The sequence below is a fragment of the Rattus norvegicus genome, chromosome 11 (genome assembly GCF_036323735.1).
Source record: "Rattus norvegicus strain BN/NHsdMcwi chromosome 11, GRCr8, whole genome shotgun sequence".
In the NCBI taxonomy this organism is placed as follows: domain Eukaryota; kingdom Metazoa; phylum Chordata; class Mammalia; order Rodentia; family Muridae; genus Rattus; species Rattus norvegicus.
Window position 1 is genome coordinate 96,623,817 of NC_086029.1, and position 14,650 is coordinate 96,638,466.

At 47.2% G+C, this 14,650-nt stretch overlaps 1 protein-coding gene across 4 annotated transcripts in view; it reads left to right on the forward strand.

Annotated features, from left to right (window-relative positions):
* The window catches only part of Dgcr2 (DiGeorge syndrome critical region gene 2), a 50,545-nt gene that overhangs the window by 25,570 nt on the left and 10,325 nt on the right, over positions 1–14,650 (forward strand). For 2 of the 4 annotated variants that reach the window (NM_001012146.1, XM_063270658.1), the window contains exons 3-6: positions 5,976–6,098; positions 7,360–7,570; positions 8,612–8,688; positions 9,022–9,198. In NM_001012146.1, the coding sequence (NP_001012146.1) occupies positions 5,976–6,098; positions 7,360–7,570; positions 8,612–8,688; positions 9,022–9,198 (588 nt within the window). Of the gene's footprint in view, positions 1–5,975; positions 6,099–7,350; positions 7,571–8,611; positions 8,689–9,021; positions 9,199–14,650 lie in introns of all 4 variants that reach the window. The other 2 variants (XM_039088526.2, XM_039088528.2) reach the window with 1 other exon arrangement.

Genomic DNA, 14,650 nt, shown 5'->3' on the forward strand with positions numbered 1-14,650 from the left:
CAAAGCCATTGTCTTAGTTAGGGTCTTACTGCTGTGAACAGACACCATGACCAATATAAGTTTTATAAAGGACAGCATTTAATTGGGGCTGGCTTACAGGTTCAGAGGTTCAGTCCATCATCATCAAGGCGGGAGTATGGCAGCATCCAGGCAGGCATGGTGCAGGAGGAGCTGAGTTCTAAATCTTCATCCAAAGGAAGAAGCCAGGAACAGACTGAGCACCCCCAGGCATCTAGGAGGAGGGTCTCCAAGCCTACCCCCACAGTGACACACTTCCTCCAACAAGGCCACACCTTCTAAAAGTGCCCCTCCCTGGGCCAAGCATATTCGAATCATCACAGCTATGTTCAGCTGCTGGGATGGTTACATGCCTGGTCTCAGCTCTTAGGAAGCTGAAGCAGCAATGCCAGTTCATAGCTGTCCTGGACTACATAGCAAGACCTTGTCTAAAACAAACAGAACGGGAAGGGCTGGGAGCTCAGCTGAGTCGGTAGACTTTGAGCCTAGCATTGTATGAACTAGGTATGGTTGCACATGCCTGGAGTCCCAACACTGGGAAGATAGAGGCAAGAGGATGGAAAGGCTAGCCTTTCTGATCTGATCTGACTCTTTTAAGTTTGCACTAGGACGCATACATGTATGTGTGCATGCATGTTGAAACAAGGTATTTATGTAGGGAGGAATGGGCTATGTATACCAGGCTAGCCCTGGACTCTCAGAGATCCCCCTGCCTCTGCTTCCCCAGTGCTGGGATTAAAGGTGTGCACCAGCATGCCCAGCTCAACATTGTTTTTATTTGTGTTTACTCCACTTGGTCCTAGTGTCTACCTCCAGCCTTGTGTGCAGTGTCCCTAGCTGGATAGGGCTTCTGAGACACAGACGTCGGTCTCTCCTGATGATGTAATGTGGCGGGTAGGAAGGCGCTGTGCAGAGCAGCTGCAGCTGTTCTGAAAGTAAAGGGCTGTGCACCTGCAGGTGTCTGGGGCAGGGGAGTGGTACACACCTCAATCCCAGCACTCTGGAGGTAGACATAGGCAGGGCTCTGAGGTTGAGGCCACCCTGGGCTACAGAGCTCGCTCTAGGACAGCCAAGGATACAACAGAGAAATCCTATCTTAAACACACTGCGCCCCCGGGCCCCCCCCCCCCCGCCCTCTCTTGATTGTGACTCCTTTGGCAAACCTATGTCTTCAAAAATATATATTACAGTTTAGTAGCAAAATTACAGTTATGATGTACAATGAAAATAATTTTGATTGAAGGTCACACAATGTGGGGAACTGTGTTAAAGGGTCATATAATTAGGAAGGTAAAGAGCTGCTGCCTGAGGGAGGTGAATACATTTAAAGTAGTGTGTTTAAAGGGCTGAGAGATGGCTCAGTGGTTAAGAGCACTGACTGCTCTTCCAGAGGTCCTGAGTTCAATTCCTAGCAACCACATGGTGGCTCACAACCATCTGTAATGGGATCTGACGCCCTCTTCTGGTGTGTCTGCAGACAGTGACAGTGTACTCATATACATAAATAAAGTAGTACGTGTGGAAATCAGGAAAAACTTACACATGGGCACTGGTAAGAGCATGCACAAAGAGATCTGAGAAGACCTTAAAAAACGCCATCTCACAGTGAGTCAAGGCTCCCACCAAGCCCTTTGTCTTCTCCAGCACAGGGCAAGTCTTTAAAGACTAGGACAAATAGGTACTTTTACCCAGACAAAAGGAGAACATGGCCTATCTCTGTAGAAAAACAAGAGTCTTCTTTTTTTTTAAGGTAATATTCATTTTATTTATTTTAATTAAGTAGTCAATCAGGTTTTCAATACAAGGTTTCTCTGTGTTGTTTTGACTGTTCAGGAACTCATTCTGTAGAGCAGGCTGGCCTCAGATTTATAGAGATTCCCCCTGCCTCTGCCTCCTGAGTGCTGGATCAAAGGTGTGGCCAGCACTGCCTAGCAGCCATGTTTCATTTTATTCTTTGGCAGTTTCATACATGTATATAATACGTTTTAGTCCTTCCCTATCATTCTGTTTCATGCCTCTCTTTCCATGAAGTTCCTTTTCTATTTTCATGTCTTTTTTTATATAAGAAATACGGGCTTTAGAATAATATCTTAAATGTGTGTTGAAGGAACCAAAGGAGAGTATGGACAAAAACCTGAAACAGTGAAATAACAAAGTCAGGTCGAGGCTATTGCTCAGGGGCAGAATGCTTGCCTAGTAGGGCTTTGTGCTTCCAGGGGAGCCACAAGCTGAGAAGTCCAAACCCAGAACAACTTCTTAGTGTTCCGGGGGCCGTGACAGCCCATGTGACAGAGTGAAACTGCCTTGAAGAGTAAAAACATTTTCCCTCAGGAACATGGCAGGTGACACTCAGGCACAGTCTTAAAAGTGTCCTAGGCACTCTATAAACACTCAAGAAAACAAGAGGCAGTTAGATGGAGAAGCCCGGAAAACCCCTCTCTCCTTGCTGGGTTTTGGCCGCTCTACAGAGCAGAAGAGTTCTGTTGTGGTAGTTTGGCCACCCAAGAGCCAAGTGCCATGGTACTCTAGAATAAAACCTGTCAAGTAGAATCCGGTGAGACTGTGGGAAAGAAAACTTTAAAATCAGATCTGCACAGTACTCAGCCGGCTGAAAACCTTTGGTAGGAACTTAAGTATGTGTGGGAATTTGCACAGATTCCAAGCAGCACACAGGACACTGGCAAGAGCTGCTTAGAAGTGTGGTCAGCATTTGCACTCAGAACCTGAAGGGAATCACAGAGATTTGACCACCCTCTCGAGACATCACTATCATGCCGAGGGAAGCTGGGAGGGAGGAACAGTAACTAGCAGAAAAGCTACTGCAGAAGAGTGGGAAGAAGTCCAAAAAGGAAGGCAAGAGACTCGAGGGAATTCACAACTAGGCCAGTAGGTCTCCATGATCTGTCTGTCTCTACCTGTAGTCTCCCTCTTTGTGTAATGTAGGAGACCTGCTCCAGGTTCCTTTCTCTCCTTCCCTCTCCCTCTCTCCCTCTCCCTCTCCCTCTCTCCCTCTCCCTCTCTCCCTCTCCCTCTCCCTCTCTCCTTCTCCCTCTCCCTCTCTCCCTCTCCCTCTCCCTCTCCCTCTCTCCCTCTCCCTCTCTCCCTCTCCCTCTCTCCCTCTCCCTCTCCTTCTCCCTCTCCTTCTCCTTCTCCCTCTCCCTTCCTCATATTTCTCCTTAATCTTTGCTTTTACCAGAACACAATCTGGCTGGATTCACTGGGTCTCTGTGTCTTGACTTCCTGGGATGGAACTGTTATCTGAGTGTATTTTCTCCTCATACCAGTCTACCTTTGCTAAACCTCCCTCATGTTCCCTCCCACCAGCTTTTTTCCCCTTCTATTGTCTCCTCTACTTTCCATCATTCCAGCACTGATCACCAATCTTGCTGGGGGAGTGGGGGACAGGCAGAGTCTTTTTACTTTTCTTTTTACTCATGTCCATATTGACATACAAATCCCCACAGTATTAACATGTCAGATTAGAATTTAAGGGATGATTATTTGGGGAGGAGTTTTTGCTCGTGTGTGTGTGGGGGTATGATTTGTCTGTTTTTGTGGGGTTTGTTTGTAGTTTTTTTTCAGAGGGCGATAACTTTTAGTTGACTATTTTCATAGAGGGTTTATCCCTACATATTGACTGTTTGTTGTTGCAGAAAATTCTGCTAATGGAGGAGGAGTGCTAATGGAGCCTCATACTCTGAACACTAGAGTAACAAAAGCAATACTTCAACTCCTATTACTACCTAGTTTTTCCTTAGGAAAGGTGACAAAATAAAAGTTTAGCCAGTAATCTAATTCCTGATTCCAATCCCAAACACAAGTAGAATGAAGGTTTACACAATGGCTCAGCAAGTAAATGTTTGCCACTAATCTGACAGCCTGAGCTTAATCCCCAGATCCCAGGGATAAAGAAAGAACTGAGTCCTGAAGGCTGTCCTCTGACCCACACACAATAAAACTTTAGAGCACAAATGCCTGACTCCCACAACACATTTCATCTAAAATGCACAATCCTTGAATCAAATCCCCCAGTGACTGTGACTTAGATGAATTTCTAAAGAACTCAGAAGTATGATGAAACACTTCAAGGAACTGAAGAGTGAAGTCAAGGAGACAAAGATGAGCGAGACAAGGAAGTGAGTGCAGAATGAAAATATAAAGAGCAGTACTGGGAAAGCAAACTGAAATGATACTGAAAACAAAGTTAGGGAGGCAGATGACCAGTACATTGGAAAGCCTAACTGATAGAGTGGACCGTGGGCAGGCAGAACATCAGGGCTGAAAGACAAGAGAAAGGACTTAGTGTATCACTCAAGAACTCGAAAAAGATCTTAAACACATACAAACAGCATGTGCAAGGAACACTGAGAAGGCCGTGTCTACAAACTGGGCATAGCCAGAGAGGAAGGCCACGCCAGAAGCGTAGAATATAAGTTAGGACAAACAGCAGAAAATGTCCCAAGTCTAGGGAAGGTGAGCTCAATCCAAGTACAAAAGACAGAATCAGTGGGAGTGGCTTTGTTGGAGCAGGCATGTTGCTGGGGAATGCTTTGAAGTTTCAAAAGCTCCCTCCTTCCCAGCTAGCTTTGTCCTCTTTGTTTCTGGCTTGGATCTCAAGATATGAGCTCTTATCTACTACTTCAGCACCACGCCTGCCTGCCTGCTGCCATGCTCCCTGACAGTCATGGACTCTAACCTCTGAAACTGTAAGCCCCAGATTAAATGCTTTCCTTTACAAGTGGCCTTGGTCATGGTGTCTCTTCAAAGCAGTAGAAAGATAACTAGACACCCTCCCCGCTTTTCCCTCTTTGTTTTTGTTTTTGTTTTTGTTTTTCTCGGAGCTGGGGACTGAACCCAGGGCCTTGCGCTTGCTAGGCCTCTTTGTTTTTCATATGTGAAGATGAGCTCACAGACCCATGCTCACCGGCTGTACTTCCACAGACCTCAGCCCAGGATTTTTAAGGATTTGCATAGAAAAACTTAAGAGACTTAAGAGAGACTTAATGTAGTAATGGTTGATACATTTTAACTTTCAAACTTAAGCACTTTAAATATTTTACATTGAATATTGTTTCATAATGAGAGGGTTGAATTCTATTAGGTAAAAATAACTTAGAGCCCAGGATAGTAACAGAATCTGTCAGCGATAAAATCAAGGAAGTAGGTCATCCCTTGCCACTTCTTCAGTCTCAGGCTAGCCATTACAGCCAGAGTCTGGTCTAATCTTCCTGTCTGAGGGCAGCCATGCATACCCACTGTTCTTGGCTTCACCTTGCCCTCATATAGGTGGAGTGGGAGGGGGTGAGCCCAGGAAGTCATATTGGCTCTGGTGTCTCCTGCTCAAAGACTTTGAGTCAGTTGCCTCACTTCTTTTAGTCTTCCTTCGCGAAGTGAAAGGAATGACCTGAAAATTGTTAGGCCATTCTGTGTAAAGCTAGAAGGCTCTTCCTATCTTCAGCCTCCTAGTTAGACTTTTAACTATACTTGGAGATCTTTTGCACGCCAGGACCTGTGCCAGGTGCCTTGTATCCTGAGGCACTGGTCTGAAGGTTAACAGACTCAGGACCTACAGGCCAGTGGCAGTGTGGTAGAAGATTGCATGTGGTGGTGTCCCCTGCACGCTTACCAGGAGGTTCCCAGGCCTCTGAGGCTGGGGAGGGCAGCCTGGACCTATGGAAGAACTGCCTCCCCAGGTGCCCTATAGAGCTTGTAGGCCGAGGGTTATGAAGCAGGCATAGCTGACTCAGGGCTGTGCAACGAGGGCTTAGAAAGGACAAGACCCTGTTCATAATGGCAATAAAATGAAAGGTACACTTCACCAGAAACATGCTTGTCCTATTCATAGGAATGTCCAAACAAGGTCAAATGTAACTCCTGGTGTCACCCCCACCAGGCCTTTCCAGCACTGTGTCCTGGTTGCTGCTAATAAGCTCATAGCATACTTCCTGTGCTTTCAGAAGTGACTGGAGAGGCCCGTCCTTATGGGAAGGAAACTGTGGACCTGCGGCAGGGGCGAACCAGAGGAGGGGACCCCACACACTTCCACACAGTGAATGTGGCTCAGCCTGTCCGCTTCAGCAGTAAGTTGCAGACCTGCCCTAAGGCAGTCCCCACTAAAGTGTTTGTTAGTCCACCTTGAGTTTGCAGCTTCACTCAGCCCTGGCTCTCTTCAGGCCATCGTTGAGGGGATCAGTGAACTAAAGCTGCCCTGGAAGGGCTGGAGAACATGAATGGCCTGCCAGGAGCATCTAGCTCCCAAGTGGTAAAGGAGACTTGGTGCCCAGGCAGACTTTAAACCAAGCTGCCTGTGCTCACGGGGCTACCTTCAGAGACAGTAACCATGACTAAACTTGTGAATGAGTGGACAAAGATGAAGACGTGCGAAGCGTAGTTTAAAGCTCCCCTACCCTGAGCAGGCATAATGCTAAGGGGATAGCATTCTCTTATGTACAAGAATAGCCGGATTGTTAGCAAACATGTCTAACGTGCCTGCTCACTGAGCACAGGGTCTGTTTTCTGTCTGTGCTAGTTCTGAGCTCATAGCCTCAGCATGGAAGAGAGCCGCTTTGCGGACTCAGCCTGTGCCTGTCGCTTGTGCTGCCCATCACCAGTGCTCAGGCTTGGCTACCAACCTACAGTGACCACCTAAGCCCAACACAGTCCATTCAGTGATGGCCCTGGAAGGTTAGGGACAGACCCTGCAGGCCCCCAGCACACCTCAAAGCTCCTACCATTTCATGGAGCCATAGTTATTGGTCTGAGTGGGACTAAGTGAATGTGGGAATGTGTAGGCAGGTATCTGAGTGTGTGTGAGAAACTTGAATTAAATGTTGCCCCATCCCTACCCTTGGAAAGGTGTCCTGTGTATACTGAGCCATACTGTCTCTTCCAGGAGGCTCCTAGTCCCTGTGCACTCACCTGTGCTTACCTAAGGCATGAACAGTGAGCAGATGTGCTGCCTAGCTTGCCATCCTCGCACACAGTGTGACTCACATGCCTCAGCTGGGGCACAGCTTGCCTGTTCCTCCCTCCGACTCTGTGTCTGTTAATAAGTCAGTCACACACTTGAAACCTAAACATGAGGATTCGGCTGGTGAGACGGCTGTGACTTCTAACTTCAGGGCCAGGGATCTGATGCCCTCTTCTGGCCCCTGGACACATGGTTTACAGAGACATGTAGACAAAACACCCACACTCAGGAGACGAACATAAAAACACAGCCCTAGTTCTCCAAGGGGATTCTGAAGTAAAACTCGTGTTGACGCAGCACGTGTGATTTTACTTTTGAAATCATGATCCTAATTTTGGGGAAACTCCCCTTCCATTCTTCATGCTTCCTAGGGAAATGCCCAAGCGGGTGGCACCACTACGAAGGCACAGCCAGCTGCTACCGGGTCTACCTCAGTGGAGAGAACTACTGGGACGCCGCACAGACCTGCCAGCGTGTGAACGGCTCCCTTGCCACCTTCTCCACTGACCAAGAGCTGCGCTTCGTCCTAGCCCAGGAATGGGACCAGCCAGAGCGGAGCTTCGGCTGGAAAGACCAGCGCAAGTGAGTCCTGGGGCCGAGAGTCCGCTCGCTACTGAGCACTCGCCGGCAGCCACACTTGAAGAAGGCATCCCCTCAGCAGGGGAGGGCAGAGTGTGGCAGAGTCACGGCGGAAGTAGAGGGCTTGTGAAGAAAGGAGGACAGGGCCTTGTTGGCTTTCCCTGTGGATACAGCTACACTTGGTGACTGTGGCTAGTGGCTAGAGTGTACTAGCTTGATTCCCATGGAGCTGCTCCACATGGGGCTCTGGGCATGATAAGAAGGGCACACAGGCAGGTCGGGGTGCCTTCTGAGAAAGGGAGGACTCTCAGCTCTGCTGGGTGCTTCCTGGGGCCCTGCTGAGTCTTACCTTTCAAAAGCCTTAGGCTTCCAAGTTTCATGCACATATGACGTTGGGTGCGGGGGCATGTGCCAGGCATGTGCTCAGGCAGTCTGCCCAGAGCCAGCCTCTGCCCAGAGCCAGCCACCTGAGCTCCAGGACCTGCTCATCCAGAGGAAACAGAGAAGTGGCTCAGCATCTGTGGGGCTTGTGTTTAAGGAACAAGAATGTACCAAAATCCTCACTGTGCTGCCTTTCAAAACCACATCGAAAGGTACCCTATCCATGCTGGAGGGGCAGAAACTGGAAATGGTAGCCAGTTGTCTCCCCTTCTCTAGAAGGAAGCACAGTTCTTTGGGTCCAAACAATGGCCAGTGTTCACTGCCAGTCACCTGCTGCCTCCCGACAATGGCGCAGCTGCCATTCTGCCAGGAGAGCGTGATGACCTAAGAGGCAGGTGGCCAGAGGGCTGTTTCAAGATAAAGTTCAGTTATGTAGTGTATGGCAAACCAGCTCCTTATAGAGCTGAGCCAGTAGAGTCAAAAGCTCGGTTCTAGTCTGCCCCAGAATGAAGACCGTTGTTGTGCAGGAGTAGAGTGCTGGCCTCGCAAACTCAAGGCCCGGGACCAGGAAAGGTAAATGTCCTCAGGACTCCTAGATGTACACATGTAGTCATCAATGGCTGTTTGCTCAGGTGCTGAGGCTTTTCCTTCTGTCCACTGTAGGCTCTGGGTTGGTTATCAGTATGTCATTACTGGCCGGAACCATTCCTTAGAAGGTCGCTGGGAAGTGGCATTCAAAGGTAAGTAGTGTGGGTGTTAAGTTGGAAATAGGGAGCTACCCTAACTCAGAAGGTACTGTTGGAGTCTCCCTGTCTCCTTCCACTGAGTAGGACAAGGCACGTGGACATGGGGAACTTACAGAGAAGGCCCCTGGACCAGTATACTGCCCTCTGTCAGGTCTGTCAGGTCCTGCGTTTCTGGGACCTTCTCTGGAGCTGCAGCAGCCTCTAACTCTTGGCAATCCTCCAGCCCTGCTGTTGCTGTCCTATTGACACTAGGACCTCCTTGAGGACTGTGTGTGACAATGTGCTGAAGGCTTGGTGTGTCTGGGCTCACCTTTAGTCTTCCTACAGGCTCCCCAGAAGTGTTCCTGCCCCCAGATCCCATCTTTGCCTCCGCCATGTCTGAGAATGACAACGTGTTCTGTGCCCAGCTCCAATGCTTCCACTTTCCTACCCTGAGGCACCATGACCTCCACAGCTGGCACGCCGAGAGCTGCTCTGAGAAGTCGTCATTTCTGTGTAAAAGAAGTGAGTCCCTCGGTCAGCCTCCAGTAGGCACCCACCTCATGGTGCTTTGAAGTAGCGCTACCCACCTGGCCTCTGTGGCCTGGGCAGCCACAGAGGAGGAGTTCTTGGCCTCTGTTTCCCTTTCCCCTAATAGGGACAATTCTCACTTTATGGCTTCCATGTTCTCAAGACAGTGGGTGAGAATAGCGATCTGAGGACTTGGGAAGCCTGTGGCAGGCAGCTGGGCACCCTCTTGGCTGTGTGCTCTGTGTGAGTCCTCTTCCCTAGTATACGGGATTGGGAGCCCTCCAGTCCTTTGCCAACACATCCATCCAAATTTTACATCAAGGATTCTTTCTACTCACAGTGTAGCCATATCAAGCAAAGCTAGGATTGCCCCTCCTACAGCCAGTCCTCTGGGAAGGGCTGAGGAGCACGACTGGCCTTGACACCTGCTGACAGCTGTTGATACATGGTTCCGGTTAGGTGTGTCCTCAGCTGAAGTGTTGATATTCCCGGCCTCCCCACTTTGTCACGGGCCTGTGTTCCAGGTCTTGGCCTATTATGACCCTTGCTTTCTGTCAGTTTGTGTCAGTACCACACTCCAAGGGCTATCAGGTCAGGCTGGACCTCCGTGTCTGGCATGTGTTTCCACTCTCTCTGCCTCTTGCTCTTCTGGGCCTTCTCTTCTACACCAGTTTTAGGGCTTTTGGCTTTCTTCTTCTTTTTTTACTCATTCCTTTAGTGTGGGGTTCTCTTACTTGTCTGTGCATACAGTTTTGTGACTTTAGAATCCTACTCCTAGGATTCTCCTTGCCGAGGACTCCACTGCTGTGGTGATTGGGAGTACCAAGCATGCTTTTAGTGGGTCAGCATCAAGTTTACTGATTTCTATAGGTTTTAGATGGGTCCTGGGAGAAGAGCAGTTGGTTTTCTACTCCTACTTGTCCAGGAGCACAAGAGTATACTGTGCATTACTAGAGGGCCTCTCTAGTTTCTGGAGTTATGTGGGGTTTCCTTCCTTAATCTCATTACTTGGTTCATTTTTTGTTAGACTTTGTTTTGATCTAGATTTTCTTTGATCTTGAGCACCTGGGCTCAGGCAACCGTCTTCAGCCTCCTAAGTAGCTGGGAGCTCAAGCCCTTGCCATCATAGCTGCTGTTTAACCATTCCTGTGGGTTTGTGTGTCGTACATTGCTGAATTTCCTTTGCTGACACTTGGTTTCACGTTCTTTATGATTCTCTAAGAAGGGAGCTGGGCCCAGTGCATTCTCATTCTGTGCTTGCTTTCTCTCCTTGGCTCCTGTTTCTGTTGTTTTCTAAATAAAGTTCACATTTATTGTCACAACTTTTTCTTCATAATCCAGATTGTAAGATGTGAAGAAAATTAGTCTCCCACAATAAATAAGTCAGTGATTGGCACTAAACAATATCCCCAAGGACCGGGATATGGTTGGGCAGGTAAAGGTGCTTGCTGCCGAGTCCGACAACCTGGGTGCAGTACCCAGGGCCCACTGGGTATTAGAGAGCCACCTTTCTCAAGTTGTTTTTGGTTTTTTTTTTTTTGGGGGGGGGGGAGGGTTCTTTTTTTTTTTTTTTTTTCGGAGCTGGGGACCGAACCCAGGGCCTTGCGCTTCCTAGGCAAGCGCTCTACCACTGAGCTAAATCCCCAACCCCAAGTTGTTTTTTTGACCTGCACATTTGCACCATGGCACATACATACCCATCACACACACACACACACACACACACACACACACACACACACACACACACAAATAAATATAATTTAAAATTTTAAAAAAGTTTTTCAGATAGAAATGAAAATATCAAATAGAGATCCAGTCATCTAAATGAAATTACTAAACATATTGAAACTTAAAAATAATGTGTGTAGAGTACATAAAAAGTAACATTCTGCTGGGCCTGTTGGAAGGATGGAGCAGGTAGGGCTCTGAAGTTCTAGGCCAGCCACGGCTACACTGAGACCTAGTCTCACAACATGAGAAAGTCATTAAGCTTTGAATATACCAATTTTTGTACCCAAGTTGGTTGTTTTTAAATGGCAATATAGTGCGGTTCCAGCAGTCTTTTCTTTTAAAACAAGAAGGGCAAGTAATCAAGAGGCATCCAGGAGACAAGCTTCTTAGCTCCAAAAGCCTTTGTAAAAAAAAAAAAAAACCAAAAAAACAAAAAACAACCCTTGGCAGGCTGGGAAAATAGGGGTGGGGCAGCCAGGGAGAGGGGGGGAAAACAATCTGAGCATTATCTATCGAACTATCTACATGTTATTATATCCCATCAAATCTTAGACAATTGAGTAATATGCAAAATATCAGGGTACAAAAAGAACTAAACACTTGTATTTAATTCATATAAGCTGCAAATTCTCAGTCTGAAGTTAAGCACAATGGTTTGTGTTCCGATGTGCTCGTTACACATTTCTGTGTGAGAATATTTACTTTTACTGTTTCACATCAGATTAAAATCTCAATACCAACCATCGAGACCTACGAGGTCATTAGAAAGATTGTCTCTCTTCTGTCTCCCTAACCATAATGACTATGAAGTTGACTTTATGACATGACCCAGGGTTGTGATGACACACTGGGTCTGGTCTCTGGAGGCCTGCATCGATGCCCCAGGCTGTCACTGCTCATTCTCCAGCCTCAGCCTCGCGTCTGCACTCTGTTCAAATCCCTGTGGTCTATGCCAGCCACGCCAGAGTCCCTGAAAATGGCTCAGGTCAGTCTTCCTGTAGAGGACATCAATACCCGTTAGGATTTCTGAATTATTTCATCTATAACTTCAAGATAGGTTATGTTAAATCAAACTCAAGAAGAAAAATGATTTCCAAAGGCTGAAGCCAAAGCTCAGTGGTTAAGGCCATGTACAACACACAGTTGGCCATGTTAGGCCAGTCACGGCCACCTGTAAGTCCAGCTCCAGGGACTGGATTCCCTCTCCTGACTTCCATAGGCACCCACGCACATGATCATACCTACACATACACATGTACACATAATTAAAATTGGATTTTGTCTTGTTTTGTTTTGTTTTTTGTTTTAAGCTTCAGGTCCTAAGAATCTCTTTCAGTGTTAGTGGAAAGATTATTTTTGTGAGCACACGTGTATACACATGTGGAGATCTGAGGACAACTGTCAGAAGTGCGTTGGTTTTCTTTTTACATCATGTGGTTTCTGGAGATTGAATTCAGGTCATTGGCTTGGAAGACAAATGTCTTCCCCAAGATCTTTCTTTTCCTAAATCAAGTTGACTTCAGTGTACTGTTGATTCCAGTCTGCACTGTCCTTGCTGTACTAGTTAGACTCTTTGACCAAGTCTGGGCAGACGGAGCTGCAGGGCAGACGGAGCTGCAGTACTTGAGCTCCTTAGCAGTTGGCGTGAATTTTCTACAGGGCTCGTACTTGTGCGTCTCTCAGCAGTTGCTGCATCCAGTAACCCTGTCCTGTGACTAGAATGTGCTTCACACAGCCGCCAGTCAGATGCCCTTCCACCTCTGGAACCGGCCAGTGGCTCCTCTGCTCTCTGGTACAACACTCATCAAAGCCCATTCTCCTACATGGCTTGAGACTTAGAATGTAGCCAGAGTAAGAACAGCCTGTGTGCGCTTGGAGCCTTAAGAGACTCAGCTGTCTGAGCAGTCGGGTCCTTCCTGCTGTAGGCAGGTAACATCTAACAGACGCAGAGCAATGGCCTTCAGGTTCCATCCTTAGCTCACAGATCCCAACCCTTTCCGTTGGACGGAGATCTTCAGCTGGACCATGGCGGCAAGGCCACTCATTGTGTATGTAGATTTTTAAGTCACTTTATCACCCTCCTTTGGAGTTTTGATCACCTACTTTAGCTGAGTCCTCAGCAGCAACGCAGAAGAGACAGTGAACTGTGGCTGTTTCCAGCTTAGCCTGGTGTTGTCTGTGTTGTCTGTCCTGCCACTGGCTGCACAGCAGGCGACGAGTGAGAGCTCTAACCATCCACAGCAGCTTCCCTCAGGGTTGGGACTGGAAAGCTGAAGCAGCAGCAGCAGAGCAGGTTGACCACCTCACCACCCAGACTGCGGCTCGCTTTTCTGTCAGCATTCATATTCATTTTATCATGTAAATTGGGAAGCAGTTCCATGCCAGTCTTTAAATCTATATGTGTTGACAATACACAACATGAGTATTGAGTGTTTGATACATAAGAACTTATAGGACCATCTGCATTGGGCAGAGAGAGCAGGGGTAACCTCGGGTAACTTATTAGATAAAATTTTAAACTTAGGGAAAAGTTGCAAGGAGTGTAATGCATGTATGAGACGTGCCTGTGTTTATCTTACCAATTCAACATCTGCGAAATTAGAAGTCCCATGGACGTGTAGCAATACAGTGTATTCACTAAGAACAAAGGCACACTCTTAAATAAGCATAGTACATTTTTCAACCTCAGGACATTTCATTTGACTGTAACACCTTGCCATCATGAACAATGTGTTGGTTCAGTTTTGTCTGTGGTTCCAGTAATGTCCTTTAAGCTAATTTTTTCCAGCCTCTGAGTCCGGTCCAGAGTCACACATGGCATCTTCTACCATGTCCTCTTGGTGTCATTGCTTCCCGTTGCTGCATCAGGTGTGCTCAAGGCCCTCTTAAAGGGTGACTAAACTTCCCGTCTGTGGTGTTTGAATGAGAATAGCCCTTGTAGGCTCAGGTGTCTGAATGCTGTCACCAGGTAGTGCTACTGTTTGAAGGATTAGGAGGGGTGGCCTTGTTGGTGGAAGTGTGTCTCTAGGGGTGGGCTTTGAGGTTTACAAAGCTGAGGCCAGGCCCGCTGTCTGTCAGTCAGTCAGTCTGTCAGTCTGTCTGTCTGTGTCTGTCTGTCATGTGCCTCTCCCATCATGGATTGGGATCCAGCTCTCAGCTCCTGCTCTAGTGCCATGCTCCCCACCATGATGGTAACAGACTAAGGTCTGAAACTGTAAGCAAGCCCCCAATTCAATGTTTTTTTTTTTCATAAGAGTTGCCTTAATAATATATATATGGGGTTGGGGATTTAGCTCAGTGGTAGAGCGCTTGCCTAGGAAGCGCAAGGCCCTAGGTTCGGTCCCCAGCTCCGAAAAGAAAAAAAAAAGAACCAAAAAAAAAAAAAATATATATATATATATATATATATACATACATATATATATATATATATATATAAAGAAAATATTAAAAAAAAATTTTTTAGGCCTACAGGTACATGGATCACAAGGTAGCTCTGGGGCCTGACACATTCGTAGATGATGTCAGAAGTTTGGATGTTAGATTTTCAGTATTTTTACTGTAAATACCTGTCCGAATTTTTCTGTCTTTAATCCTATTTGGAGTTTGTTGCACACTCTGATGTAGGGTTTTGCTTTTACTGGATTGGAGGAGTTCCCAGGCATCATTTTTAACTGCTTTTCTGCTTCCTTTCTCCTTTTGGTGCTTGCAT